This window comes from Manis pentadactyla, chromosome 5 (assembly GCF_030020395.1).
Source record: "Manis pentadactyla isolate mManPen7 chromosome 5, mManPen7.hap1, whole genome shotgun sequence".
NCBI lineage: Eukaryota > Metazoa > Chordata > Mammalia > Pholidota > Manidae > Manis > Manis pentadactyla.
The window spans coordinates 176,704,972-176,732,934 of record NC_080023.1 but is presented as its reverse complement, the minus strand read 5'-3'; the positions used below and the strand labels follow the sequence as shown (position 1 = coordinate 176,732,934).

The window sequence follows — 27,963 nt, the reverse complement described above, 5'->3', positions numbered from 1 at the left end:
GCTGCTTCCAGAGGGTGCATTTCAGGGTCGTCGCACAGACTGCTGGGGGGCCTCCCGCGGAGATGAGAGCCCCTTTCCCCTTTGGGACTGCAGACACTGGCTGCAGAGCCCCCAGAAGTGAAAGTGTGTCCCACTTGCAGTGGCATTGAGGTCGCCATTCTAAATAGAAAGAACAGTGGTGATGGTGGTCTTTGACCTCAGGTTAGAAAAAGATTTCCTAGGATACAAGTAGCATGAACCATGGAGGAAAAGGTGGACGAGTTGGCCTTTAGAATTCAGAGAACTTTCGCTAGTTGGCGGATGTTGTCGAGAAGATGAAAGGCCAGCCTTAGAGTGGAGTGGACAGCCAGCAGAACCGTTGGAGCACAGAAAGAGCCCCGCAGCTCCGTGGATTGGCTCTGCCGAGAATGGGCACAAGATTTGAGTGGACATGAAGGAAGGCAAAACAGCGGCAGCCAGCCCTGTAAGACATGCCTACGCCTTGAGTCATCAGAGAGCCGGTGGCTACCCCAGCCCCTCCACCTCCATTAGCACGGCCAGAATGGGAAGGACCGGCTGTTGTCCTGTCACTGCTGGGCGAGTGCCAACGGGGACAGCCAGGTGGGGGGCGAGTGCATCACATGCTAGCTGTGCCCAGCAGGTCCACACTCAGCAGCTGACTCGTGGTAGCCCACGTCGGAACTGACCTAACTGCCTGCCCGGGGGAGTGGTACACGCCACGTGCTCCGTCCACCTGGCGGTCTGTGCGCAGCTACAGAGGTGTGGACTGATACCTGTGCCAGTGCAAGGAGCCTCCTGCATGGCTCTGGCTGTGTGGGATTCCGGCCAGAGCCAAGCGCCAGCAGCAGGAGGGGCCTGCTCCTGGGGTGACCATGCCTGGTGCCAGGGTCTTTTAATTGGTAGAAATGTTTTACATCTCGATTGGGGGAGTGATTCCACAACTATGTACATTTGCCCAAACTCATCGGATTGTACACTTAAAATGGATGGATTTTATTCTTTGTAAACTGTATTCAGTAAGGCTGTACAAAAAAAGTTCAGTGTGCCTCTTTTTCTCCGTGCCTTCCTGTTGCGTAATGTTTCAGGAGTAGCAACGGTAGTTGGCTGTAGTTAGAGTCGTAGTTTGTGTTTTCAGTGTCGTCAACTCCCAGGACAAGGGCGCGGTAGGCGGAGAAGCTGGGACTGGCTTTTAGGGGCTTACCTGAGATGACTGCATTAATTGCCTCTCACATACTGGCTACTTAATCTTATTTTTAAAATAGAGCACTTGGAGGTCTTGGTGGGGGATAAATTGAGTAGTTGTGTGGGTGAGAAGGGTCACTGCTGTGGCCCCAGGGCCTTGTGAGCAGTATGTGTCAGGGACACTAGATGCCACCTGAATCCATTCCACCCTGGTTTTCTTCAAGTGGAGGCTTGTGTCTGGTCTTTTTTGGAGAAAGTTGGGTGCCCTTCAGAGGCTGCTGTGGCCTTAACCCTGCTGATCTCTTGAGTTTCTGCTGGGCCTGTGGCTCAGTTCAGTGGTGGCCCTTACAAGGTATGGCTTATGTAGTCTGCTTACCATCAAATAAAATAATGCCTAATTTTTAAATAATTACTTTCCTTGCAAGTAAGTACAATCGTCCCCCCCTTATCTGTGGGGGCTGCTTTCCAAGACCCTTAGTGGGTGCCTGAAACTATGGATAGTAGTGAACCCTATACATACTATGTTTATTCCTATATACACACCTGTGATAAAGATTAATTAAAAGTCAGGCACAGTGAGGGATTCACAACAGTGACTAATGATGAAGTAGGACCATTATAGTGACGTGCTGTCGTAACAGTTCCGTGAACGTGGTCTCTCCCTACATACCTCACTGCCCTGCCCTCAACTCCTTGTGATGTAGATGATAAAGGGCCTGGTGCGGGGGTGACCCGAGGTGAGAGACGCAGGCGCTGACGCAGCGCCAGCTGCTGTGGCCCTTCTGAAGATTCAGCAGGCGGAGGAGCACCTGCTTCTGGATGTAGGTGCCACAGGTAACCAGAACTGTGGACAGAGACCCTGTGGCTGAGTGGGGACCACTACCGTACATGTTCATCATAGAAAACTTAATAAAGACAGAAAAATACAGGGAAGGAATGAAGAATAATCTGTATTCTCATCATCAAGAGGTCATTCTAATGACCTCCGACACATGGTTCCCTGATTGCTAACATTTCCAGGTCCTTAGCAGTCCTTTGGTAGAGGTGATGCTTGTGGAGGGCGACTGAGTCATGTTCGTTCATTCGTCCTGCAGTGCCTCTGCGTCTGTGCACTGTTGTGTGATGTGCCATCGGGCAGACGATCCCGTTGTGCAGAGCTCACACCACACGCAGCACGGACTGGATGCCCAGCCTGACCTGTCCCACAGAGTAAGACAGGGCGAAGCGTGGAGTGGAATGAAGTGCTTTGTAAATGGGGTGTCAGGGAGGCCTCCAAAGAGGAGCCGGACAGTGAGCCCAGGAGGGCTGACAGGATGTCCCAGACAGTAGGCCAAGCCTGTGTTCTGGGAGCAGCCAATGGGGAGAGAGGTGGGGGTCTGAGTGTGATGGGTGGGCATGACGGTGGAGGGTCGTCGTTGGCCCCTGTCTCCTGCCTGGGGTGTCTGCACTTGCCCAAGTGTACCCTGTCTTGGTCTGCATGTGTCTTCTGTCCTCTTCCTCTTCACCTTCACTGCACCTGGGTTAGTTTTTGTGTGTCATAATGCGAGTCAACAATTCAGGTTTCTGGTGGTGATCTCCTTCCTCCCCGCCAGCCTTGGTGTGCTGGAGGCCATGGGGGCCTGGCACTGGGGGCATGCCCCCCCAACTCCCCCACTGGGCTTGTCCTGACCCATGCCTGCAGGGAGCCTGGGAATGGGCTTCAGAGGAAGCCGGACTCTGGAGAAACCCAGGGCTGGGCCAGGGGTGGGGGTGTGGGGAGTGTGGTGAGGAACAGACACCTCAGTCAGTAAGCCCAGTGGTATTTGATTCCAATTGCTAACATAGCTGGTTTCCCTTAAATTCTTTGAAATTACATTGTAGCTCTTGCACAAAAAATCTTGGATCCTGATAACAAACATAATTTATTTACTTGGCTTGTCCTATCATACACTTAAAAATAGTTGCAAAATTACCACAATAAAACTAAAGCCTAAGGTGTGCTCAGGGCCCTCTCCAGCCACTCTCCTCTCTGTGCCTCATGTCGCTGATTTGACATACAGGCCGGTTCTGTTTTACTTTGTTTTCAGCTCTAGTCTCTATTTCTCCTTTTAATTTTTGTCTTGCATGCTTTGTGAAGCCTTTCCCTGGTGCACAAGCCTACTGTCCTGGGCACTGTCATCTCTAGCCCCTTTCTCCTCCCCTCCTCTAGAGATCATTTAAAAAATTTAATTTATATTAGTTTCCAGGCCATTTGTTCAGTGTTTCTTTTTGTAAAAGTAAGCATGTACATACAGATAGGCCCACCCCCTCTTACACCAAAGGTGGTGTGCATGCTGATTTGTATGTTCACTTTTTTCTTAATGATATAACCAGGAGATCATCTTCTGGTGGCATTTTATTTGAATTGAAAACTTCAAATTTTATATCTAGTACACTCAGAGAAGAAATTACTTTTAATGGTGACACCTTCCTGCATAATTCAAGCACTAAAACTTAAAAAATACTTTTGGAAGAGAATGGTTCAAAACGACATGGTGAAAAGCACGTAGTCCCTTGTATAAGCCCACTGGGCCAGGGGCCGTTGGGCTGGGGATGCCCGTGGCCTGTCTTTGAGGAGGAGGGGCCTGGGCACTTGGCGTGCAGGCCGCCGTGCACTGGGGACTGGGAGCTGGGCACTCAGCTTCCAGGGCTGATGTGAAAACCAAGTACATGGTGCCTCAGGGTTTGAGGGGCTCACCTTTAAATTCAGTCCAGCACACGTAAAACATTTTTTTGGGTGGGCACATGCTTTACATACAAACAAAACATACATATTTTGATTGACTTTTGAGAAGTGTATTCACTTCTCAAAATACTGTCTACTCATCGCGATTAAGGCAGGAACATTCTGTGCTTCCGTGAACCCCCAGAGGCCTCTCCTGCCCCTTGCCAGTGGCTCCCTCTCTGTGCTCCCACAGGCAGACATTACTGTGCCTATTGCCACTGCGTGTTGTTTTGCCCTTCTAGCATTTCATACCAGTTATGACTCTCAGGCTTGCTGTCTTCACTGTGTTGCTTGAATTCATCCATGTTGCTGCATGTATCAGTGAAGGGCTTTTTTATGCTGAGCAGCATCGCACTTTTGGATGCACAGTATAGTGATCCAGTCACCAGTGGACGGGCAGCAGGGTGGTGTCCCGTCTTTGCTGTGATGAATGATGGTTCTGTGAACATGTGTGCACATACTTTCTGATGTTGTTTCTCTGGGTAAATATTAGGAGTGGAATTGCTGAGTCATATGGAAAGTGTATATTCAGGCTCGTTAGAAACTGCCAGACTGTTTTCCTCAGTGCTTGTGTGCATTTAGTGCTCGTCCAGCAGTGCAGGAGAGCTCCTGCTGCCTTGTGGCGGTGCCAGCCAGCACGTGGCTTCTTAGAAGTTGGGCTTTTCCAAACCCACCTAGTGCGTGTGCAGTGGCAGCCATTGTGATTATTTCTTAGTCCTGTTTATTGAGGCATAGATTACATATTGTAAAATTTTACCCTTTTTAGTGTATATAGTCTGTGAGTTTTAACAAACACATAAATCATGGTAAGTGAATAACTTTTTAAACTGCTGAGCTCTTGTCCCACGTGGCTGTTCTATTTGGCATTCCTTCCAGCAGTATGTGATGATTGTTTCAGGTCCTTGCAGAAAGTTAACATGGTCATTCTTTTTAATTTTAGCCATTTTCCTGGTTGTGTAATGCTGTCACATTGTGTTTTTCATTTGCATTTCCCTAATGACTAAAGATGACTATCTTTTCATGTGTTTATTTTTCATTTGCATGTTTTTTGTGAAGTGTCTATTCAAATCTGTGCCTGTGCTTTTTAATTAGGTTGTTCATTTTCTTATTGATTTTGTTAAACAGTTTTAAAAAAGTATTCTAGATGCAAGTCCTTTATTAGGTGGAATTGTTCCATAAGCATTTTTCGTGGTCTGTTTGCCTTTTCATATACCTAAGAGTCTGTTTCAAAGAGAAAGTTTTCAATTTTCGTGTGTCCAGTTCATCCTTTTCTTCCAGAATTCATGTGTCTCATCAAATAAATGTTTTCCTAACCCAGGGCACAATAATTTTCTCCTGTGTTTCCTTCTAGAAATTTTATGGTTTTAGCTTTTATTCATCCAATTGAATTAATTTTGGGATAGTTGTAAGGTAGGGGTTTAAAATTTGCTTTTTTCCCCATAGGATATCGAAATGTTCCAGCCCCATCTGTTGAAAAGATCTTCCTTTCTTTATTGAATTATTCTGCCACTTTTATTGAAAATCAGTTGACCACGTATGTGTGGACTTTGTTTTGGACTGTATTCTGTCCATCAGTGCACACGTCCATCCTTAAACAGCAGAACATCGCTTGATCACTGTGCTCCCTTGTAAGTCTTGAACTTAGGTAGTATGTATGAATCCTCTAACTGCTCTATTTTTTTTTTCAAAAAATGTTTGGTGCTATTGTCCTTTGTATTTCCATAAAGGTTTTAGAATCAGTTTGTCCAGTTATGCAAAAAGAGTCTTCTGATACCTCGCCTGGGATTGTGTTGAATCTGTAAATCAGATTTATGGTAAATGACATTTTAACAATATCGACTGTTCTCATCCATGAACGTGGTACACCTTTCAATTTATTTAGGTCTTTCAAAATTTTTGTCAGCATTGCTTTATAGTTTTCAGAGTTTAGATCCTTAACATTTTGTTTAAAATATTCCTAAATATTCATATTTTTATGTCATGTAAATGGTATTTTAAAAAATTATGATTTTTCAATTATTTGTTAATAGTGTTTGGAAATAGTCACTTTTTAAGTATTGACCTTATATCCTGTGACCTTGCTTAACTCATCTATTAGTTCTTGCAGTGATTTTGTAGATTTCTTAGGAATTTTACAAGAGACACCCTATTGTCTGCAATAAAGAGAGGTTTAAGTTTCTCCTTCCTGATGTGTATAGTTTTTGCTTCTTGTTTTTGACATATTGCACAGGCTAGAACCTCCAGTGTAATGTTGAATAGAAGCAATGAGAAGGGACATTTTTTGCCTTGTTTCTGATCTTGGGGAGATTGCATTTAGTCTTTTTCCACTACAGGTATGATACTAGCTATAGGATTTTTATAGATGCCTTTTATTAAGTTGAGGAATTTCCTTCTATTCCTAGTTCGGTGAGAATTTTTGTTATGAATGGATGTTTAATTTTGTCAGCGCCTTTCTTCATGTATTGAGATGCTCATGTGGTTTTTCTTTTCCAGTCTGTGAATATTGTGAGCTACATTGATTTAGTTTTGAATGTTAAATTGGTTTCCTAGGATTAACCCCACTTGTTTATGGTGTAGTTCATGGTATAGTCTTTTTGTGTAGTGTTGCATTTGATTTGCTAAAATTTGTGCGAGTTTAGGAGGGCTATGGTATGTGAGTAATAGTGCTTGCAGCAGTTTACCTGCCTACTAGACTTTCTGTTGTTGTTTTACATCCCTAACAGGACTTGGTATGGTCAGGTTTTCAATTCTTTAAAACTAGTGGGTGTGAAATGCTATCACAGTATTGTTTTAGTTTTCATTTCCTTTTCCTTTTCCTTTAATATTGAGGAAGTTGCGTCATTTTGTAAGCTTACTGCTGTTTATGGGTGTCCTTCCGTGAAATGTCTGTCTTTTTACCAGTTTTTTTTTTAATTGTCTCATTAATTTGTAGGGATTCTCTCTGTATTCTGATTATGATTCTTTAAGTGTCATGTATGTGACCATTCTCCTCTTCCACTTTATGACTGGTCTTTTCATTTTCTTAATGGTATCTTGTGATAAATGGGAGTTCTTGATTTTAGTTGGACTTGTCTTTTCCTTTATGGCAGACACCTTTTTGAGTCATGTTTAAGTTCTTTCTAACCCCAAGGTCATTGGGATATTCTCCTGTATTTTCTTCTAAAATTTCAGTATTTGCTTCCATTTTTATGTCTTTAATTTTCTTGGAGTTGGACTTTGTGTATGACACGTTAGCATTCTGTTTTCATTTTCTGCCATTTGGACAGAGTTGTCCCGACACTGTTTACTCGAATATTTTATCCTTACCTCACACATCGGTATGTCCTGTCTTTAATATTTCAGGTTTGATGTTACATAGGAATCTGTTTCTGAGCTCTCAGTAGTTTGACTTTGGTTTGTCTTTTCATCAGTACCATCTTGTTCTTTAAACAGTATAGCTTTCTGCTGACTCCTGGTATCTGCTGGGGCCAGCATCCCACCTGGTTCTTTGTGAGAATTGTCTGTGCTGCTCTGGGAATTCTGATCTTGCTTATAAATTTTAGAATCAACTCTTTGAGGCCCATGAATATCCCTGTAGGTTATTTTAATTGGAACTCTATTGTCCTGTCAAGTCATTTGGGGACAACTGCTATTTATACTATAGTCAGTTTATTCCACGAGTATGTATGTCACTCTGTTAGATCTTCTGTGGTATCTTTCAGTCAAGTCCCATATATATTTTTTCCATACATGTCTTGCACATATTTTGTTAGAGTCATTCTGGGACACTGAGTTCATTGCTGTTGTTGTAAATAGTAGTTTTTTTTTAAATTGCATTTTCTAATTCTTTGTTGATACTGTGTTGAACTGCAGTTGAGTTTTGGCTGTTGATCTTATGTCTAGCACTCTTATCAAACTTTCATTTAAAAATGTGCAGAATTTTTGGTGTGTTATATGTAGAGAATCCTACTCTGTGCATAATGACAGACAGTGTTACTCATTCAGTCCTTACGCTCCCCTCTCTCACCTCTCCTGTGGTTTTATGGGCTTGCTGGGATCTTTGGATGGTGTGCGTAGAGGGGGGATGACTGGCATCCTTGACTTGTTCCTGGTATCAAAGGAGGTACTTCTAGGACTTACCATTGGAGAGAACAGCTGTGGATTCATCAAGTTAAGGAAGTTCCTTCCCACTCCCAAATTTCTGAAGTGGTTTGCTTTATTTGGTGGGGACTGGTTATTTTTTAGTCATGAGTGGATGTTGAGTTTATCAAAAGCTTTTACCTGCCAGCTGTGGGGTTCACCTTCACATTATCTAAAACCCAGCTCACCTTCCCTCTCCCTGTTGTCCCCTGGTTCTTCCTGCCACACCCCTGTCCTTCCAGGAGAGCTGAGAGCCCCCAGCGTCCTCTTTCTAAATGCCCTGGCTGGCCTGTGCCCACCCTGCCTGGTGCCCACTACTCCTTGTTGGAACGCGGCCCGTCCTCCCTCACCCTTTCAACAGCTGAGCCCCCTCCCGCCTCCTGAGGCATTTCTGAGCCGCTTCCTTTGGGGCACCAGTCCTTTGGGGCACCAGTCCAGCCCTCAGATGAGGCCAGTGGGCCCCCTGGTTTCATGCTCTCCTTTGTAGTGTTGATTGATCATATTGATCGGTTGCAGTGTTGATTGGACATGGTGTGCTATTGGTCTGTGCCTGCCTCCCCCACCATGTCAGACGCTTCTGCAGGACGCTCGGTGCCAGTGTGTGTTTCTGGTTTTGTTGGTGTCTGGCACGTGGCAGGTCCTCGGGTGAGAATCTGCAGGCTGGCTGAAGGGAGGCCGAGTGCAATCTGTTGCTCGGAGTCCCTGGCTTTGCCTCTTACAGGGGTATGCTGATGATGAGATCGTCAGATTGTCCTGGAGAGCTAAGGCACGTTCTACGTTCAGAGGAGTGTAGTCCATGTCGTCTGACCTCTATTCCCTTGAAATCGTGCAGTTACGCATGTGAAAACTTTTTCAAAACGAGCAGACTGCTCTGGGGTGAGACGTTCACCCCCAACCTGCCTCTGGAGCCACCTCCCTCCTCAGCACGGGCCGGCTCTCCCTGGGGCAGTGAGCCACTCGTTCCTGCTTGGACATGGTCAGAGCAGCCCCTCTCTCTGCCTCTGACTGGGTGCTGATCGCTAGCCAGCTGAACATATGAGAGATGGTGAGGTGCTGGTCTGCCTGGGCAGAGCGGGTTTCAGGTCGGAGGGGACACTGCCGGCCACCTGAGGAAGTGGGAGCTGCCGAGCAGTCGGCCACTGCGGGTGGCTTGGGGCAGGGCGGGGGGGTGCTTTTCTCTTTGCTTGTTGGCCTTGAAAAGGCCCAGGATGTTCTGCAGGCCACCCTGTGCCTTGGTGCTCATGCAGAGCCTCCCGTCCCGTTTCCAGCTGCTCGCGGGGCTCGTGAGCCCAGCTCTCTGGGGAGAGGCTGCTGCTAAGCTCTTGTCTCCGGCACCTCCCCGAGCTTTTGTGGGAGTGTTGGCTTGTTTACTCTTCTGTTTGTTTACACATAATCTTATTCTAGAAAGAAATACGGTGAATGACAGAAATGCCCAGTGCAAGAAGAGAAAGACAGGCAGGCAAAGGGAGGAGTAAAGGTGAAACTGGGGCCGTGTGGGGAGGTGTCCACCCGGGCTCTGTTCACCTCCTGTGGGGCTCAGACTGGGGAAAAGCTTGGCTTCTGCCGGTCAGGGCGAAGGGAGCACCAGAGCATCACCTGAGCGGAGTGCAGGGTCTATAAATGAAGGGCACGCGCAGACATTGTGCGCAGAGAAAGGTTCTCTGGTAGTGCAGAGGCTGTTTGTTAGGATTTCAGGCATAAGCACAAGAGCTCAATCCTGAGAGCTCAGGAAGGCTGCACGGAGCTCCCCCCAGGCCCAGCCCGTGGGTGCTCTGTCCTCCTGGGAAGGCCGCCCTGCCTGATTTGAAGACCCTGGGCCCCGACTCTGGTGCTGGGAGGGTGTGGATTTGGATGCCCCAAACCTCACGCTGGGCCACCTTGGTCAGGGGGAAAAGGACACAGGAAGCCTCTGAAGCCCGTGGATTTCAGGGGTTTTGAAGATGTGAGAAAATGAGAAACGGTGTTGGCAGATTAAAGCTGAAGACATCAGCGGAGGCAGAAGTGGTAGCAGGCCCTGAGGCATGTTCAGCAGAGGTGCTCCGCCGAGGGCTGCCAGAGGGCACAGAGGTCACTTCCTCGTGCTGTACGCTTGCAGACAGGGACAGGGCATGAGGCGAAGTGCGCATGGCCGAAACCATGGGCACTGCTAAGTAAGCTGCCGACGCCGCGTGCGAGACAGTGTCCCCCGTCACGCCCTCCCTCACGCCCTCCCTCGTGTCCTCTGTTGTGTCCTTTGTCGTGCCCTCTTGCCGGGGAGCCAGCTGCTGCTTTTCCAGGGATGGTGTTTTCCCTGACCTTCAGAAAAGCAGTGAGAAGTATGCTGGCACTTAGTGCCACGGAGCCCTACACTTAAGAGCAGGGCCACCTAGACCTGACTCGTGGCATCTGTTAAGTGCCAGGCCCTGGCTGCCACAAGACATTTGAGGCAGAACAGAGTGTCTGGGGCTGGGGGCGGGCAGGTGTCCATGCAGGAGCACCTCTGCTGAAGGGTCTGGGCGAGATAGCCACGGGATGGGGGTGGCCTGGGCACGGGGGCCTGCAGCCTCAGGCCAGGAGACGGCGCCCCTGGTGGAGGGCCGTGGGGAGGAGGCAGAGGTGGCTGCCTCACGAGGGTTTAGAGGGCCACGGGGTCTGTGGACCATGACCTTCCTGGCATCCTGTCATCCCAGCACTTGTTAAAGCTATTTTTCTTTTTGTGGCTTCATTTAAGTGACAGAGTGACTCTAATGCTGATTTAAAGGACTGTAATTGCACTGCTTCTTCTGAGACACAGACGCCCTGACGGGCACCCTGAACCACATGCTGAGCTGAACACATGCATGTGGCTTCCACGTGTGGGTCGTGTGTTCTTCTGCAGTGGTCCTTTCACACTGACATCGAGGACATTGGCCCCGCCGGCACACAGGTAGCCTGTGCTCTTTCTGATGGTGTGTGATGTCTGTGGTATGATGTGGTAGGTTGGCCCCACTTGCCCTGCTGGCCAGTGTCCACCCCACAGGTGGCAGTCACTGGGGCAGGGAGCATGCATAGTGATTCTCCCGAGGTGGGCGCCGGCACCTTGGCTGTACCACTGCTGGGTGGTAGGAGCTAAGCGAAATTTATGCTTGTCTGGGAGGTGAGGGTTGTCATCTTTTAATCTTTGCCGGCTACCAAGGCTGAGCGTCTTTGCTGTTCGGTCCTCTGGGTTGCTTTTGAGAAAGACTTGACACATTTTTTTTGCCAATTTTTAAAGTAGATGAAACAGTTGTGGTTACTGACAACTTAGTCAAGTTTTGGGGCAAAACTTCGTTTTCAGAAATTGTACTCTAAACATGTTCATTACAAAATTTCAACCTGTGTGGCAGTGGAAATGTTTGATGCACAGAAAGACCTCCCCTTCCTGCTAATCCTCATCTCGTTTGCCAGCCCACCCTGTGGGTTACAGCTTTGCTGGGTGTGTGCCTGCATGTGTGCATGTATACATTAGTGAGGCTCTTAAACACAGCACTTAGTTCTAGGAGACACGATACTTTAAACCGTTACTGTGCTAAGTTTCAGAAGACTTGGAAAGTTGCTACATGAAGTGAGGAGATCTAAAAGTAATGTGTAGGGTCCTCACTGAGTCAGGCCATTCTCTGCTTTGACCCCTGACCTGGTGTTTGTGTGGGGGACAGTTGGCCAGGTACGGGCTGGGTGACCTGACCTAAAGGCCAGAGGAAGAATCTGTGTGCCGTAGGGCTTTTTAGTTTTTGTTTTTATCAAACATTTCAGATGTTTTTTCTAATCTTTAGCATTTGCAAGTATTGATAGCACGGAAAAACTAAACTTTATATTTGCATCAGCCGCGTTAACACTGGCCACTTACTATTTTCCTTGGCAGTTTGCCCTCACCTCACTTGGACTTGTTTGTAGCTGGCCTGAGCTGTGTGGTTTGCAATTATTTTCTCTTCTTTGAACATCAGATAAAAAGACAGTTATGCCATTGATTAATTGGGGTGCTTTTCCGTTAAGAAGGCTGTGCTGACGCCTACTGAGGTGCTAGCAGAGCGTCAGGGGTGGCCCCCAGTGTCCCAGGGGGAGGGGACTCCAGGCCGCCCCCACGGAGCTGGGGCACAAGTGAGCCACAGAACGGTGGTGTCACAGAAGAGTGCCTTGAACCAAGCTCGTTTCAGCTAGGTTTTTGCCGCTAGATAGCAAAGCAATTCCACCTCCCGTTCTTACTTTGAAAAATCCCAAACTTATAGAACAGACAGTTGCAGTGAGCACCCATGTACTCCCCTCAGGCTCACACCTGTCCTGGTAGCTTTGTCAGAGCAGGTCTGCTCTGCAGCTCACGTGGCATTGGTGTTTACAGTGACCACCTATGCCTTTGTTACATACCAGTGGAGCCATTAGGCAAAGCTGGGTCACCTGGGTGGCCTGGGTGGCTCATGGCCTGGATGCCGTGGGGAAGGATGTCTGTGGGTGGACATCCAGAGCTCTGCCTCCAGCATAAGCTGGCCTTACAGAAATACACACATGCAAGCACAAGTAAATTGTATCTTATATGTAAATACATTCACATATTAATAATTTCTTAATTTTACCAAGGCATATTAATTATTTGAAGTTAACTTGTACTTAAAGAGAATTTAAGGAGAAAGTCCTCAGGGGGTGTACTGGGCTGCAAGCAGCTCTGGCAACACAGGGGCCGGCAGTCAGGACCCCAGGGCTCTGCCCGTGCGTGGGCTCTGGGTGCTGTCTGCCTAGCAGGTGCGGGTGGCTGCAGCCGGGGCATCCTGGGAGCCCAGGCCTCGGGTCCAGGGCTCTGCCCAGTGCTTCAGGGAGCCCCTGCCGCAGGAGCTGAGCACAGGGCACTGCACGCTGTGGGGAGGGGTCTGCACTTGGAGCAGCGGCAGTGACAAAGGCTCCGAGGCCTGCCCACTGGCTCCCAGCATGCTGAGTGTGGGGCTCCCGCCTGAGCTCCCAGAGCGCCGTGTGCAGGAGCTCCCGCCTGAGCATGTGATGGACGCTGACTGTGTTGGGAGCACATGGCCATCCCGGTGGGAGGTGTGGGCAGGGGGCGGCAAGTGGTGCTTAGTGGAGCCGTGATGCAATGCTGGCAAAGACAAAGCCAGTGCTTTCTCAGTAAGCCTGCGTGTGAAGTTTATTGGCCAAACATCTTATCCTGCTCTGAAGACACAGTCACAAGTGAGATGCGGTCCGGTAGTAAGGGTTCTGGGGTCTGAGGGGAGAAATGGAGTACACACAGGGAATGCCGGCCTGGGTGGGCACAGGGCACACCCCCTGGCACTTCGCAGGCTCTCCAAACGGTTCTCGGATTCCTTCCTCAGGCAATGTGTGAGTCCTCCTGGGAGGTGTAGTGCTGCCCCCAGCAAGCTTGTCCTGAGAGGGGAGCCCTAGAACGATTGTGAGGTTGCAGCTGGCAAACACCAGAGGTCTGGAGGCGTCTTCCGAGGGTGTGGGGCTTGAGCTGTGGGGGACGAGGGCCTGGCGGGGAGCAGGATGCTGTAGGCCTGGGCTGGTGGCAGACAGGGGTCCACGGCTAGCCTGCCAGCTGAGACTGCAGAGAGAGCTGGCAGCTGCCCTGCTGGGCGCAGGGGTGAGAGGGGGCATCACCTTGTCCCAAGAACTGGGAAGCCTGCCAAAGCTTTTGGGCAGCAGGGTTCCCGGAAGACTGGCCCACCAGGATGGGGACTCATCTGTGCTGTGGCTCTGCGGCGCATCCCTGGCTGTCTGTGAGGGCCACCTCAGGAGCTGTCCGTTCACCTCTGACGTGCTCGTGGGCTGTTGCCCATTCTGGGCTTGGACCCAGGAAGCCGCTCGAATCACTCGCCTATCAGTTGTGAGGGCACATTCCTGCTCTTGCCTCGGGTAAGTGCCCAGGCATGGATGGGCTGGATCATAGGAGCATGTTGGGCTTTTCAAGAAACCGCGGGAACGTTTCCAGCCTCAGTGCAGGGAAGTCCGGCCCCTGCTCGCCCTCCCGGCTCCTGGGCTGGTCAGCTTTTTCCTTTCGGCCGCTGAGTGGGTGCATAGTGAGATGGCCTCGTGGCCGTCGTCCGCACTGCCCTGGTGACTGAAGATGACGAGCATCTTTCCATGTGTTTATTTGCCATCTGTGTGTCTGGTGAAGTGTCAGTTCATATCTGTTGCCCATTTTTTTTGTTTTAGGTTATTTTCTTGTTACTGAGTTTTGGGAATTCTGTGTATGTTCTGATGCAAACCCTTTAATAGACACATAGCTTACGAAGACCATATCTCATCCTGTGGCTTGTTTTTCATTCTTTTAGTGTCTTTGAAGAGCAGAAGTTTTTAATTTTGATGAAGTTCTGTTTGTCAGTTTGTTATTTCATGGATTGTGTTTCCGTTGTAGTTAGAATATTTTTGCCCAACCGACGGTCACAAAAATTTTTTCCTGTGGTTTCTTCTGGGAGTTTTAGGGTTTCAGACCCAGGACCCAGTTTGAGCTGACAGTGTGCACAGCGTGAGGTGTGGATCCGAGTCCGTGGGGCTGCCGCCCGTTCCTTGTGTGTTGATAAGTCTTCCTTTGTCTGCTGAACTGTCTTTGCCCCAGATCAGTAGCCTGGGGGCACAGAGATTGTTTCTGGGCTCTGCTCTGTCCCGTGGATCGGTGTGCCGCTGTATGCCGGGGATGCACTGCCTGGTGGCCACTTCCTAGTATGTTTGGGGATGGGCAGTGCCAGTCCCCCAGCTTTGTTGTCCTTCATGGTTTCTCTAGGACCTTTGCATTTCTATGCAAATTTTAGAATTAGCTTGTCCATCTCTGCACAAAATGCTTCTGGGATTTTGGTGGATCGCATTACATCTGCACATCAGTGTGGGGAGAGTCAGCATCTTGATGATACTGAGCTCCCGGCCGTCTGCTGAGATGCGAGACCTCTTCACTCACTCATGTGCTCCGGGTCTCAGCGGCGCGCTGCAGTTCTCCAGGTGCTAGGGTGAGTGAAAGTTCTCGGTGCTGGGTGCTGCACATGCAGGGCCCTGAATTGGGTGGGAAGCTTCATTTGCACTGCATTTCAGAAGTGCAGTCACGTCCATGCTCCTGGAGCTAGAGCGACAGCATTTCCACCACTGGTGGCACTAAAGGGGTCAGGAGGGAGAACTTCCCAGAAACAACAGAATCGTATGGTTCCTGGTCAGGAGTCAAGAGGAGTGTTCCTGAAGCGGGCTGTGACCCGGACCAACTCCTCTGAAAGGAGGGCATCTGTAGGGCCAGTCGGGCTGGGGCCCCCCTGTGAGTCATGCGTGAGTCCATGTGGGCAGCACCTCAGTGGGGGCACACTTGCTTCGGGTGTGCACTGTCCCCTCTGTGCTCAGATCTTGTGAGGTTGAGTGTGGTGCCCAGAGCCCTCCCTCAATTGACCCTGCCCCCCCAGCTTTTCTGGGGTCTCAGCTCTGCACGTTTAAGTACTTTTTTGTATTTTGTTTTTTGGTTTTTTTTTTTGGCAACTTTAAAGACAGAGTCATAAAAGGAACACTTAAGCCATAGTTGAAGTTGGCTTTATCAGTATGCACGTGCACCTTGGCACCTTGCAGAGTCTGTCGCCTTTGGAGTAGCTGGGGGGCCCCGTCTGGTGGGAACCTGCTGGAGGGGAGCCCTGGTGTGCAGGGGGACTGCTGTGGCCGTTCCCATGGATCTCGGGTCCCGGGCGTGCGCCCCCCATCCAGGCTGCCCCTCCTTTCACAGCTGCGGCTTGGGGTGGGCAACAGGTCCCTGCCTGTGCACCCGGGGGCAGTCCTCCTCAAAGCCTGCCAAGCTCTTCATGCAGTTAGGAAACAACGTGCAGTATATGGCACTCAGAAATGAAGTCCCCAGCTGTGCGTCTGCGTGTGTCTCTTCTCCTACCCTGATTCTGGCTTCTTAGCATCCACATCGGGGTTTTGCACATGTTTAATTGTTGAGGGCTTTGCCTTTTGTGCCACTGTCTTTGTGGACTTGCGACACAGTCTGATGGGTGGCAGCCCTGGGGACCCTCAAGGAGGTGAGGGCAGAGGTCTGGTCCCTGTGACCTGAGCTGCCATTCCCCATTGTCATCCCCAGGCGCAGGCGGGGCCTCTGAGCTGAGCGGGAAGGGAGGTGTGTGTGGGGGTCTGCCGCCTGCCAGGGCTCCCAAAGCAGTGTTTGCTGAGGGGAGGTTCCCAGGCGAGTCCAGAAATGCCTGTTCAGTTTGTAGTGCAGCTTTGGCTGACCTACATTTTGGTTGAAAATACAGCAAAAAATGTTGACATAAAAGGGATCAGGAAAACTAACACTGGGTGAGAACATTTGAGTCTGTCTTGGACTCGTGCTTGGGGCAGGACGGGGGTTCATCTGCCTTAGAGAAGTGCTGGGGTGCTGGTGCCAGTTGCAGGCTGTAGGGGTGGCAGGCTGGGGTGGCTCCATCAGGAGGCACAGAGGTCCAGTCTGTGCCTCTGAACTTACTGCTTAGTGCCTGTGGGAGTTGACCTTTTTGACTGGACAGTGAGTCTGAAGGGGTTTTTGAAATGAAAGTGTCCTTATTGAGTCAAGTCTGACATCTCCTCCCTGATTTAAGCGTCAGGTGAGGATGACTCACTGTGTGCAGCCCTCCTTCAATCAGCACTGAAACCAGCCTGCCATGGGTCCCAGGCGCGTTGCTGAGGTGCACCAGGTGGCTTCTTCTGGCACCACAGCCTCTCGATCCCCACTGTTGGGTGGCGAGGGGGCCGTGCCTGGGGAGCCCTGCCCTGAGCCCTGCAAGCACAGGAGGGGATGGTGAGTGGCAGCGAGGGAGGGAGCGGACGTGTCCCCAGACTGGATGCTGCCTGTGGATGCAGGGGTACTTCTTAGGACCTGTCATCTAAAATTAATTTAAGTTACATTTTGAGACAGAGTTGTGTTTCTTGGTGTGAACAGATACTGCACAGCCGTTTTTCTGTCCAACCATGGTTAATGAGACCCCGAGCTGCGGTAACTGTGGACATGCGGTGTGTGGCTCCATTCCTGCTCGGCCCTCACGTGTGTCTCACTCTCGTTTTTGTCAGTTGGTGACGTAGTCCCTGTAACCTGGGAAACTGACAGGCAAGGGTCCCAACACCTCCCGCCCCATGCACCTGCGGGGTGCTGCTGAGGCTGCCCCGTTGGCGTGCAGGGTGCTGTGGCTGAGCAGTTGGTTTTCAAGCCGCCCTCGTGGCCTTCAGACCCAGGCGCCTGCTGCTCCTCGCTTATCTGTTGTATATGCACCCAGAGACACTTTAGTGCCTCAGAGAGGTTTGGTCACCTGTGTAGGCCACGTGGTCACTTCCTGGCAGGGCTTTGCTTCCTTCTGCAACTTCTGTTCCGACCGTGGCCACATTGCCCAGTGGACAGTGTCCAAAACACCACTTTTCTTCATCACTATTTTAAACGTATTGCTGTTGCGTGAATATTTATTATTTAAATATTCCTTTAAATTTCCGTAGATACAAGTTTTTAAGTAAAAAAGCATCTGATCATTGAGGTATGTATGTCAGCTGCCATATTAACAAAAGAATGGACTTGGGTGTGAGCCCTAGGACCTTGTTGCCTGGCCATCATGGGCTCTTCAGCCAGCATTGATATTGGCTTCCTAGAGTTCTCAGGAGGAAGGAGCAGGGGTTGTGGATGGGTGGGTGGGCCCGTGTGATGAGGGGAAGGGTCAGGGTAAGAGGATGACCCCAGTGTTGACCATGTTCTTCTTTTGGGGTCCCCAGCACCTGCGTGCGCCTGGGGGTGGCTGTGCAGTCTCCCTGCTGGCTCACACCCAACTCTGGAGGCGTGTGGCCCACTGACCAGAGCTGGCTCCTGGTCTGCCAGCCTTTCCTGAGCCTTGTGCACCTGTTAGATGGGACAGTAGCCTCAGCTTCAGTGGGGAACCTTCTAGGCCTTTCCCTGCAATGTGTTAACAAGTTCCTGGGTCTTGGAGATTTTAGCAGAGTGCTCCAGCTAGGTTTCTGATACTGTCTTTTTAAAAAAATTTCAGTATTTACTTTCAAAGGGATGTTTTGGAGGGACACTCTCTTAATGGGCATAAATGTGGTTCTTTTGGATCAAGAACTGTGGCTGTGAAACCAGGGAGAGGCCTGGTATTTGCTGGTGTCGTGTTGAGGACCCGCCACTCCAAAGGCTCCTCTGGGACAAAGGCCGCGCAGCCCCCGACTCCAGTGGGCAGGGAGCTGACGCTGCCTTTTCCCTCTGGGGAACTTTACCAGTGCATGAGGGAGCGGCTGTGGGGCGGCGGGCAGGGAGGCTCCGGGTGGCTCCAGCCTTGCCCCCTGTCCGCTTTCCTTTTCCAAGGCACTGGGCCCCTGGGCCTTGGCGAGGAGAGGGGAGCCGGTGTCGGGTCTTCCTCCGCAGCCAGGAGGGGAAGTGAGTTGTAAGGCAGACAGGCGTGTTGCTGTTTCTAATGGAATCTATGGCACCTAATTGGTTGTTGGTTTTTGAGGCCTAAAAGTCATGCTGAACCCTATGAAAGAGTGCCTTCCAGTGACCCAGCTCAAGCGCCATGAAGTGTGCGAGGTCCCATCTCTGTGTCTCTGCTGTGGGTGTCCCAGTCCCTGTGGATGTAGCACTGCCCCCGCCCCAAGCCAGGCCTTGGGGCATGGCGGCAGTCATGTGCAGGAGGCGGGCTTGGCCTGGGCTTCACGGAGCCGGGCGTGCGGGCCGCACGGTGCTGTGTCTTAGGCCCCCCTGCCAGCCCATGTGGACAGGAGAGGTGGGATGCAGAGGCCCTGCTGCCCACCCCCAGAGACAGGACCTGGGGCAGGGGTGGAGTGCTGTGCTCCAGGTCAGTGCTCGGGTCTGAGGCTCTAGCTGTGGCACCTGCTGCCTTGTGAATGTGGCCAGGCCCAGAGTGTGTGGCCCAGGGGCTCAACTGAAAAGTGCGTGCGTGGCCCTCCCTGTGGGCCAACGTGGGTGGCTGTGGGGCAGACAGTGTGGCAGAAGCTTTGCTTTTGGCTTGTTTATAAAAGCAAGACTCAATTGCTAGTTGAATTCCATGAAGAAACCATACAGGTTTTCACCCTGTGTGCCATCTTTACGGGCAGGTGTGTTTAGAGGTCAGTGGCTCTGTGTGTTTACACTCTCCTTTCTTCTCAGCATTCCCAGGCCCCTCTGGTGGGGTCCCGCCTCCTTGGCTCCCTGGGAGGGGGCGCATTCCTGACGCCAGCTCTCTTCTCCCCCCAGGGATGGTCCTTGTGCGGAGTGAGAACGGGCAGCTGCTGATGATCCCTCAGCAGGCCTTGGCCCAGATGCAGGCCCAGGCCCACGTCCAGACCCAGCCTCAGACCACCATGGCCCCCCGCCCTGCCACCCCCACAAGTGCCCCTCCTGTCCAGATCTCCACCGTGCAGGTGAGTAGCCTGTGAGGGCTGAGGGGTGGTGCTGTGCCCTCCACCTGCTGTGGTGCCAAGGACTGCCCTGCTGTGAGCAGGCAGTGAAAACTCTGGGTCAGTTGCCTGGACCCCGTCCTGGCCCCTTCCCTTCTCTCCCGTGACTTCAGCGTCCAGTGCCTCAAGTTCCCCTTTCTGCACAGGGGTGATTCTCCCTGCATGTACCTCTAGGGCTGATAGGATGACTGAGGACATGTGGAGAGCTAAGGACAGGTGACTAGAGGAAACCCCGAGCATTAGCTGTGATACCCGGGGAGACACATAAGAACTTTACCAGGATTTGTGAAGTAGTGCCCCTGCCCACTCCCCGCCCTGTCACAAATACTTAAACCTTAAGTGGTTACCGCCCTGCCTTGAGATTGTGGCTGGAGGATGGGTTCTGATGCTAAAGCCAAATGCCAGGATGTGCCCCTCCCACTGCCTCTGGTGTTTCTGGTCCTACCATGGCTTCACTTGGGCACAGCCCCACATTGCCTGTCTCACCGTCTCTGAGGCATCTGCCCAGGGCTGGACTGCTGTTCGGAGCTGGCTGGGTGGGCAGTAACTAGAGTGGAGACTAGAAGGATCTTGGAAACTCCTCTTTCTCCTGTGATGTCAGCCACGTTCCCTTGGAAGGTGGTGCCCCTGCTGTGGACAGAGGGCATGGGTGTGCTGGGAGACTCAGCAAGGGCCCCTTTACTGAGTGTGTGAAACAGGTGGAAAGGTGTGTTCAGGGTCTGCACGCCCTGTGGGGTGAGGTGCCCTGTGAGGCACTGCGGCCCCCGGCCTTTCCCTGGCTGTCGGCACCTGTGCCGGCTGCTGCTGCTCAGCCCTGGAGCCCTCTTTCCTTCTGGGCTTAACCCAGATGTGCCAGGGGCCACCTGGGCCCCTTCTCCTTTACCTTCTCTTCTGGAGCGCTGCAGCCAGTCTTTACACTGAAGGGACATGTGTGTCCTCTTGCTTTGTCGCTTTTTTAGTGCTTGTGAACAAGATCCCAAGAACTCCACACAAGGGCTGGGTCCCAGATGCATGCGTTCTCTTAAGGCTGTGCTTGGTGGACTTTGTCAGGGAAGCCTAGTGACACTGTGTCACCATGTTGAAGATTGAGTCATATGCCTTGACTTGTGTAAGAAAAGTTAGGGTGGCTTCCCTGAAAATTGTGAATAAACCTGTAGACGGGCACACTTGATGGTACTAGTTCTGGGCTGAAGGACTGGTTTTTGGGTGAGATGTGTGGTGGGGAGTTAGTTCACTTGTTGCTCCTTTTAGATGACTCTTACTTATGTTTCAGGCACCTGGGACCCCTATTATTGCACGGCAGGTGACCCCAACGACCATAATTAAGCAAGTGTCTCAGGCCCAGACGACGGTGCAGCCTGCCACGGCAGCACAGCGCTCGCCCGGCATACAGGTGAGGCGGTGTGGCACCCCTGGTGCAGGGGGCGGGCCTTGCCAGTCTGGATGTGGGATGCTGAGTTGAATTTTGGCAGGAAGGCCCTTCAGAAGAAAGTGTTTTTCCTCTGATCACCAGCACAGGATAGGTGAGGGTTCCTTTTCTTTAAAGCCACACAGTTCAACAACAGCAGCACCTTAAAGGCTTCCCACTGTGTGAAGAAGGGTAATTAAAAATATACCTTGTAAGTGTTTGATTGTAAGATATTCCTGAAGCACAGAACACCTGTGTGCTCACAGTGTGTGTGGTCCCACCTGACCGTGAACACACTGGCACTGAGAGTAGCTCTTGTTTGGGAACCAGGCCCTGGACGCCATGCTTCCTGTGCATGTGCATTAATTTCCGCATTGCTGCTGACACCTGCTCCTGATGAGGCATTGGCAAGTGAGGTGGGGGAGGTCCTGGAACTTGCTCCTGGTCTCCGCCAGCATGACCTCCGACCTGTGCTCTGGCCATGAGGCTGCACTGTCTCCCTGCAGCCTGTGTCCTTTGCAGTGACCAAGCAGAGTTCCAGAAATATCCCCCATCTGCCCTGCTGGGTGTCTGTGTGTTTTGTCAGTAGTGTTCCAAGCTAGGGGAGGGAGTGCAGTGTGTTCTGGACAGGTGCTGACCCTGCTTGGGGGGTTTCAGTTCTCCTGAGAGCTCAGCCTCCCTGGTCTATAAAGCCAAGGAGAGGCCATGCACCAGGTAGGTGAGCCCCTTTATTATGGGGGAGGAGATGCACCTCATCAGGGAAGCAGCCTGCTTCAGGCAGCCAGCTGGTGCCCCTGCAAGCAAGTGGTTCAAAGCTGTTCTGTCCTTAAGGGGTTTGAGTGTCCCTCATAAATGCAGGCTTTATAGCATTGGCCACTTTTTATTAGGCATCTGCTGTGTGCCAGAACTGTGCTTCAATGCAATGCTAATTTATGGGTGATTTCCCACTGTAGTGGCGTGGCTGGTATGTGCTGTTCCCATTTTTTGAATGCAGAAACCCAGGCTGAGAGGTGGATGTGATGGTTGGTGGGTGGAGTCCCTGGGCTCTTCCTGTCTTCCTCATCTTCATCCACCTTTAGGCGTCTGCAGTGGGTGATGCTGTGTAGAACAGCTGGAGGATCAGTTCAGCCCCGAGCAAGTGGGGACGGCAGCAGCCTGTCCCTGGCAGGGGCGGCACTGGGCATGGGCGTGTCCTTAGGTTCAGTCTGGTTGGTGCGGCCGAACTTCAGTTATAGTGAAAGGTGATTTCCTGGGAGGGTAGTAAAGCTCATAGTCAGTTTTTGCATCAAATTTAGTGTAAGGTAAACTTATCCAAATAGGTGGCACTCTGAGTACCATCAAGGTGGAATCTGCATTCATTGGGCCAGTGAAGTAAAGGTAAGGAGCAAATTTTGGTGTAAAGGAAGCTCCCAGAGGAGGAGGATCTTGAGCGACTCGGGGCCCAGAAGCAGCCCCCTGCCCCTCGCTGCCAGAGCAGCTGCCTAGTTCTGTTTCTGTCCTTTGAAGTGTCCTAGCTAAAGTCTTCTAGTTACAGAGGGATATGTGCTAACGTTATAAGTGAAAGAACACACAGGATACAAGGGAAAAGCCAGCACCCCCTCCAGCTCCTATGCCCACAGCCTGGGGCTGCTTTGGGACCCCAAGGCTCCGGGAGCGTGGTGCCTGTGGTGGCTATATGCCCGCACACCCAGGTACCATGCCGCACCTGATCTGGCAGCTCCACGCCAGCATAAATCATGCTCAGACTGCCCTTTGCTTTCAGAAGTTGAAAGAAACTAATGTCTAAAAAATTGGAGAAAAGATGTTGAAGGCTAGGTCTAGAAATTGGAAAAGTTCTCATTAAAAAAGCCAGATTTGTGCTGTGATTGTAGGTGCAGACAAGAAATCTCAGGACTGTCCCAAGGCCAGAGGTGCCTGAGGTGTTGTTGTTTGAGTCCTGGCTGTTCTGTTCTTAAATATGCTTGTTTAGCAAAGTAGCCACCCAACACTGACCACCATTGATTTCCCAAATCTGCTCTGAACTCCCCTTTTCATGATAAGACTCACTTTTGGAGAGCAAAGAGACTGGTCTGGCTGGAGGTGGGGGCCAGGGAAGCCGCCCCCACGGGAGGCCTGACCAGGAAGCCCGGCCTCCCATATCACTGGCCTCCTGTGCGAATCAGACGACAAGGCCTTTAGTTGTCGTTCCTCTGTCCTGTTTCATTTCTGAGAATGACCAGCTCTGGGTCACTAAAAGGTAGTATACTGGCCACCATGCCACCATGTGACCTTTAAGATTGACTCTGACAACCAGGTTTTTTCCCAGCGACTGGCTTCATTATTCTCAGTTTATGCCGCAGGAGCAAAATACCACGTCCTCAGGTGCCCGGGCCATCAGCTCGCACTTGTCCATCGGGCACCCTGCTGCAGGGAGCCTCATCTCCTTTGGCAGGGCATGAAGGCGTCCTCACACAGCCTCTCTTTACCTGGTGTTTTGGATTCTCGTAGCCTCAGCTTGTTCTGGGTGGTGCTGCCCAGACCTCCCTCGGGACGGCGACACCTCAGCGAACGGTCCCAGGGGCCACCACCTCCACAGCGGCCACGGTGAGTGCCGCCCTGCCTTGCCCCCAGGACATTTCCGGGCAGCCCAGGCTACCACACCGTGGTCAGAAAGCATGCCATGAGGCGCCCTGGCCAGCATCTGCCTGCAGGCTGTCGCCTCCCTTTCCTCCCAAGCCCCTGGGGGCCGTTTGGGTCTGGTGTGTCCTTCCTGGCCCCAGAGCTCTGGCTGGCATGGGCAGCTCTGGCTGCAGACATGCCATAGCATTGGGCTCTGCTGTGGCCTCTGTGGGGGGGGTCTGAGGGTGGCGGCCTGTGTGGGGTGGCTGGCAGGGGCACATTGGAAACAGGCGGTGCTGCAAGTCCAGCCTTTGCCCCAGAAGCAGCACAGTGTGAGCCGGACAGATGCCGCCATGTGCGGAGCAGCAGTGCCGTCCACCATGCATCCTGATCGAAGCTTTATCACATGTGCGAATCTTTAAGCCAGTGGGGTCATGCTTCATGTGTGACTTAACTTTTTTCATGTTTCTTTGCTAAGTATTTTCCCTCATCTTCATAATTTAATTCCTTTTATTATACATTTATGTAGATACCAATTTATGATAAGAAACATTCTGGTGAACATGGTAAAGATTTGTTCCTTTTACATTTATGGTCACTTTTAGTCATATTCCTGAAAGTAGAGTTGCTGGGCTGAGTGGGGTACACTCCAGAGCACCTCCCGCTTTGCATTCAGACGGTCCTTCTGATCACATGTCCCGGTGACACTCCTGTCAGTGAGCCGTAAGGGACTCTGCATTTTCTTAAAAGAGGGTTGGAGAAGAAATACACACACACCTCAGTTAACCCAAAAGTCGGGATGAAAACCTGCCTTCTAAGACGTTTTTATTTACCTCTTTTTAATTTGAATCCAGGAAACTATGGAAAACGTGAAGAAATGTAAAAATTTTCTATCTACGTTAATAAAACTGGCTTCATCTGGAAAACAGTCTACAGAGACAGCTGCTAATGTGAAAGAGCTAGTGCAGAATCTGCTGGTAAGAGACGTCCTGGGGTCCTGGCCCTGAAGTGTGTGTGGCGGATACTGGGCCCCAAGTCCAGGTGCTCTGGGGACTGTGTAGTCCTGTGGTGGAGGCTGGGGCCCGGGCCTCTCCTCAGCCTGTGTGCTGACCAGTCACGCTCCCCAGAGCCGGTGCAGGAAGGGGGCGTCCCAGTGTGCCAGCGTGTTTTGGAATCTCCTCTTCCACGCCGTCTGTTCGCCCCTGGAAAATGGCACACTGGCCTCACAGGAGCCATTGCTAAGTACACCTGAGAGAGGGTAATTTAAAGGCTTTTCCTCTCTTCTATCTGTCTTGGCTTTTTTTGTGGAGACTTTAAACCCGTGTACAAGTGGGAAGCACGTGTGGTGAGCTCCTGTGTGCCCATCTCCAGGCTCCAGTGACCAGTCCATGCCCGTTTTGTGTCTGTGCACCCCACCCTTGCCATGCATACCCCAGGCCCCAATCCTGTCATCACAGCAGCACAGATCGCGAAACAGTGGGGGCACTCTTAGGAACATGACTGCCACACCACGGTCAGCCTCAAGGCGCTGGCAGTGCTCGAGTCCCTGGCTGCCCCCTGTGTGGTTCTCAGCATGTTCCCATTGGGACGCAGATGGCCTGTCCAGTGTGCAGTTGACTCCATTTCTTACCCTGGGGTTCCTTTCCTTCTTGTTCTTTCTCCTTTCCTTTCGATTTCTTTGTTGAGGAAACCTGGTGGTTTAACATTGGGGTTTTTGAATATTCCTGTCTTTGTACTGGTGGGGTTCGTGGGGTCAGGCTCTCTGCTTCTGAGCACAGCCTGCCCAGAGTGGGGGGGCAGAGGGAGGCTTCCATGTGCTGAGTGGCAGGCGAGGGAGAGCCATGCTCCAAGACAGCAGCTCCTCCACCGAGCGCTGGCTCTGTGCCACATGTGCGGACACGTTGGTTTTAGTCCAGAAGTCAAACTCTGGCAAGCAGATGATTGCAGTAGACCGTGCTCTTTAATGTCTTCAGGAAACTTAGAGACTGAGAAATGGTCTCACCCCTCAAGCCAGACTATCCCATGGTGACCCCCATCCCACCCTTCTGACTGACCCCTGAGAGCCCTGGCCTCTGCTGGCTGCCCCTTCCCTGCAAGGGCGTTAGCACTGGGCTTGGCTGCTGGTGATAGGTGACCCCGATGAGAGGGCATGGTGGGGACAGAGGCTTGTTCTTCGGTAGGATTCCTGGGTGTCAGCAGGTGAGGCTGGAAGGGCGCTGTCCCCTCCCAGATGCCCATCTCGAGGGTGCCCTGTTCCTGCCCACCTCTCTTACCTCGCTGCCCTCACACCAAACTGGATTTGGTTTCCAGAACAAAATTGTGCCCCAGTTGTCTGGACTCGCTTCCCTCTGCATGGGACACGACACTTCCCTGCCCTGGGCCACCTGGGGGCTTGGAGGTCTCAGTAGAGCGTCGGCTCTTCGTGGTCCGCCCTACCCTTGGCACCTGTGTTTGCAGCTCTGAGTTTGAGAATGAGTTTCTTTTAGGCTAGTTTGTCTTGTTGTAAAATGCCTGACACATGGTAGGTGCTTGATCAAAGTTGAGTGGGAGCTGGAGTCAAGAAGGAAACTCGTGAAGGAGATAGGAGATGAGATGTAGACCATAAGCCACCCAGCCGGAGACGGAGCCCCAGCCTCACTGCACTGGGTTGTGCGGGCGGGAGCCGCAGGGCCAGGGGGAGCAGGCAGTGCCCCGGGGCTGCCATGGTCCACCACGGGCCTGGCAGCAGGGACAGCTGCTCTAAGACATGAGACCAGAGCTGGGTGTTAACTCTACATGCACAGGGATTTCAATGTGAATTCTCTTTTTAAGGATGGAAAAATCGAGGCAGAGGATTTCACCAGTAGATTATACCGAGAACTTAATTCTTCACCTCAACCTTACCTTGTGCCTTTCCTGAAGGTAACGTCAAAGACCCCTGCCCAGCACTGGGCACCTGCAGGTGGCAGTAGGTGGCGGGTATGTTCCAGGGGAGGGGGCTTCACAGGGGCCACTGCATTCGTAGGCTTACAGTGCCTGTGACGATGTGAAGTCTTCCCTTAGAGGCTTTTCTGTAAGTTATGGGACCACTGACACTGTAGATCTGTTTTGTTGTGCTGCGTGGCACCAGAGGGGCTGCAGAGGGCCTGCACCCCCTAAGCAGAGGGTGAGGGTGAAGGCTGGCAGGGCGCTCACCCAGTTAGGACCCAGGGTTCAGCAGTGTCACATCACCTGTTTGGTAGCTTCTGCTGCCATGACGTTCGGGAGAGCACGTCAGGAAGGCTGCTCTTCTGTTATGTGTTTTTAGGCAAGTTTGGCTAGTTCTTACTGGGCATGATTCTGCTCAGTGACAGCGGAGGCTCAGTGGGTGTGGGGTGTTGACCCCAGCATCCAGCCATGTCTCCTCAGGGCTCCAACACGTGTGCTGGTTAGCTGGGAACTTCTTAGAGTTGGGTGTTTCTGAGCTCATGGTGTTTCTTACCATGTGTAAGAAAGCAGCCTGGTGCTGGTGCCACCTGCCGACCCTGTGTCTGTCTTTCTGCCCAGAGGAGCTTGCCCGCCTTGAGACAGCTGACCCCCGACTCGGCAGCCTTCATCCACCAGAGCCAGCAGCAGCCACCACCCGCCTCCCAGGCCACCACTGCGCTCACAGCTGTGGTGCTGAGCAGCTCAGTCCAGCGCGCCGCGGGGAAGACGGCAGCCACCGTGACCAGCGCCCTGCAGCCCCCTGTCATTAGCCTCGCACAGCCTGCACAGGTTGGCGTTGGCAAGCAGGGCCAGCCCACGCCGCTGGTACGGAGGCCAGGGTCCACCGTCACTCCATTGCCCGCCTACCCACCTCTTCAGTAAACTGCTGCAGCCCAGAGACTTGTGCAGGCAGGCAAGAAAGCTCTGCAGGAGGCGGCTGGGTGTCACCTCCAGGCCTAGAGTGCCCGCTGCGGCCTGGGCTTACCTCCGGGTGCAGCAAGCGCGTGTGCTCCTGCCCAGCAGCGCATCAACTGCCCGTGTGGTTTGGGGCTGTTCCTGGCTTGCTGAGCGTGGTGCGCTTGTAGTGGATCTTTCATCTGGTGTCATGCTTGACAGGAGCAACAGAGCAGATACGGCCCAGACATATACTTGGTGTTGGCGCACTAGGCCCGGGGTCAGGTGCAGACCCAGCTCTGCAGCTGCAGTGGGGCCTCAGCGACTTCTCGGTGAGAGCTGCAGGGTGCTGAGCATTCGCTCCTGTGCGGCTGGGCACAGTTGTCCGAGCCCCACAGTTTTAAGAGCCACATCTCGAATGTGCTCCTATAGGCAGGTCGGGTTTGCAAAGTGCAGAGGCAGGTGGCCTTTTTTTAGTTTCAAAGGGATTTTGTTGCTTTAAAGGCAGTTGAGACGTAAGTGAAACAGTGCAGTTTCCCTTGTCGCGCAGTAGTTGTGGAGTGTATTTTATGCGGGCTCTCAGACAATAACCGGGGCAGATCAGAGCCTGTTGGAGCGTGCCCTCCACTGCCAAGGTCTGCTCGGTGTTTGCCTAGATGGTGGTGAGGTGGAAGCAGGCCGGCGGCTGGGAGAGAGTCCTTGTGCC

General features: G+C 51.9%; 1 protein-coding gene across 1 annotated transcript in view; it reads left to right on the top strand.

Annotated features, from left to right (window-relative positions):
• Positions 1 to 27,963, top strand: part of TAF4 (TATA-box binding protein associated factor 4) — a 66,123-nt gene that overhangs the window by 17,628 nt on the left and 20,532 nt on the right. The window contains exons 2-7 of the mRNA XM_036900562.2: positions 19,209 to 19,375; positions 20,685 to 20,804; positions 23,307 to 23,402; positions 24,272 to 24,394; positions 26,229 to 26,318; positions 26,943 to 27,188. Coding sequence (XP_036756457.2) covers positions 19,209 to 19,375; positions 20,685 to 20,804; positions 23,307 to 23,402; positions 24,272 to 24,394; positions 26,229 to 26,318; positions 26,943 to 27,188 — 842 coding nt within the window. The remainder of the gene's footprint in view (positions 1 to 19,208; positions 19,376 to 20,684; positions 20,805 to 23,306; positions 23,403 to 24,271; positions 24,395 to 26,228; positions 26,319 to 26,942; positions 27,189 to 27,963) is intronic.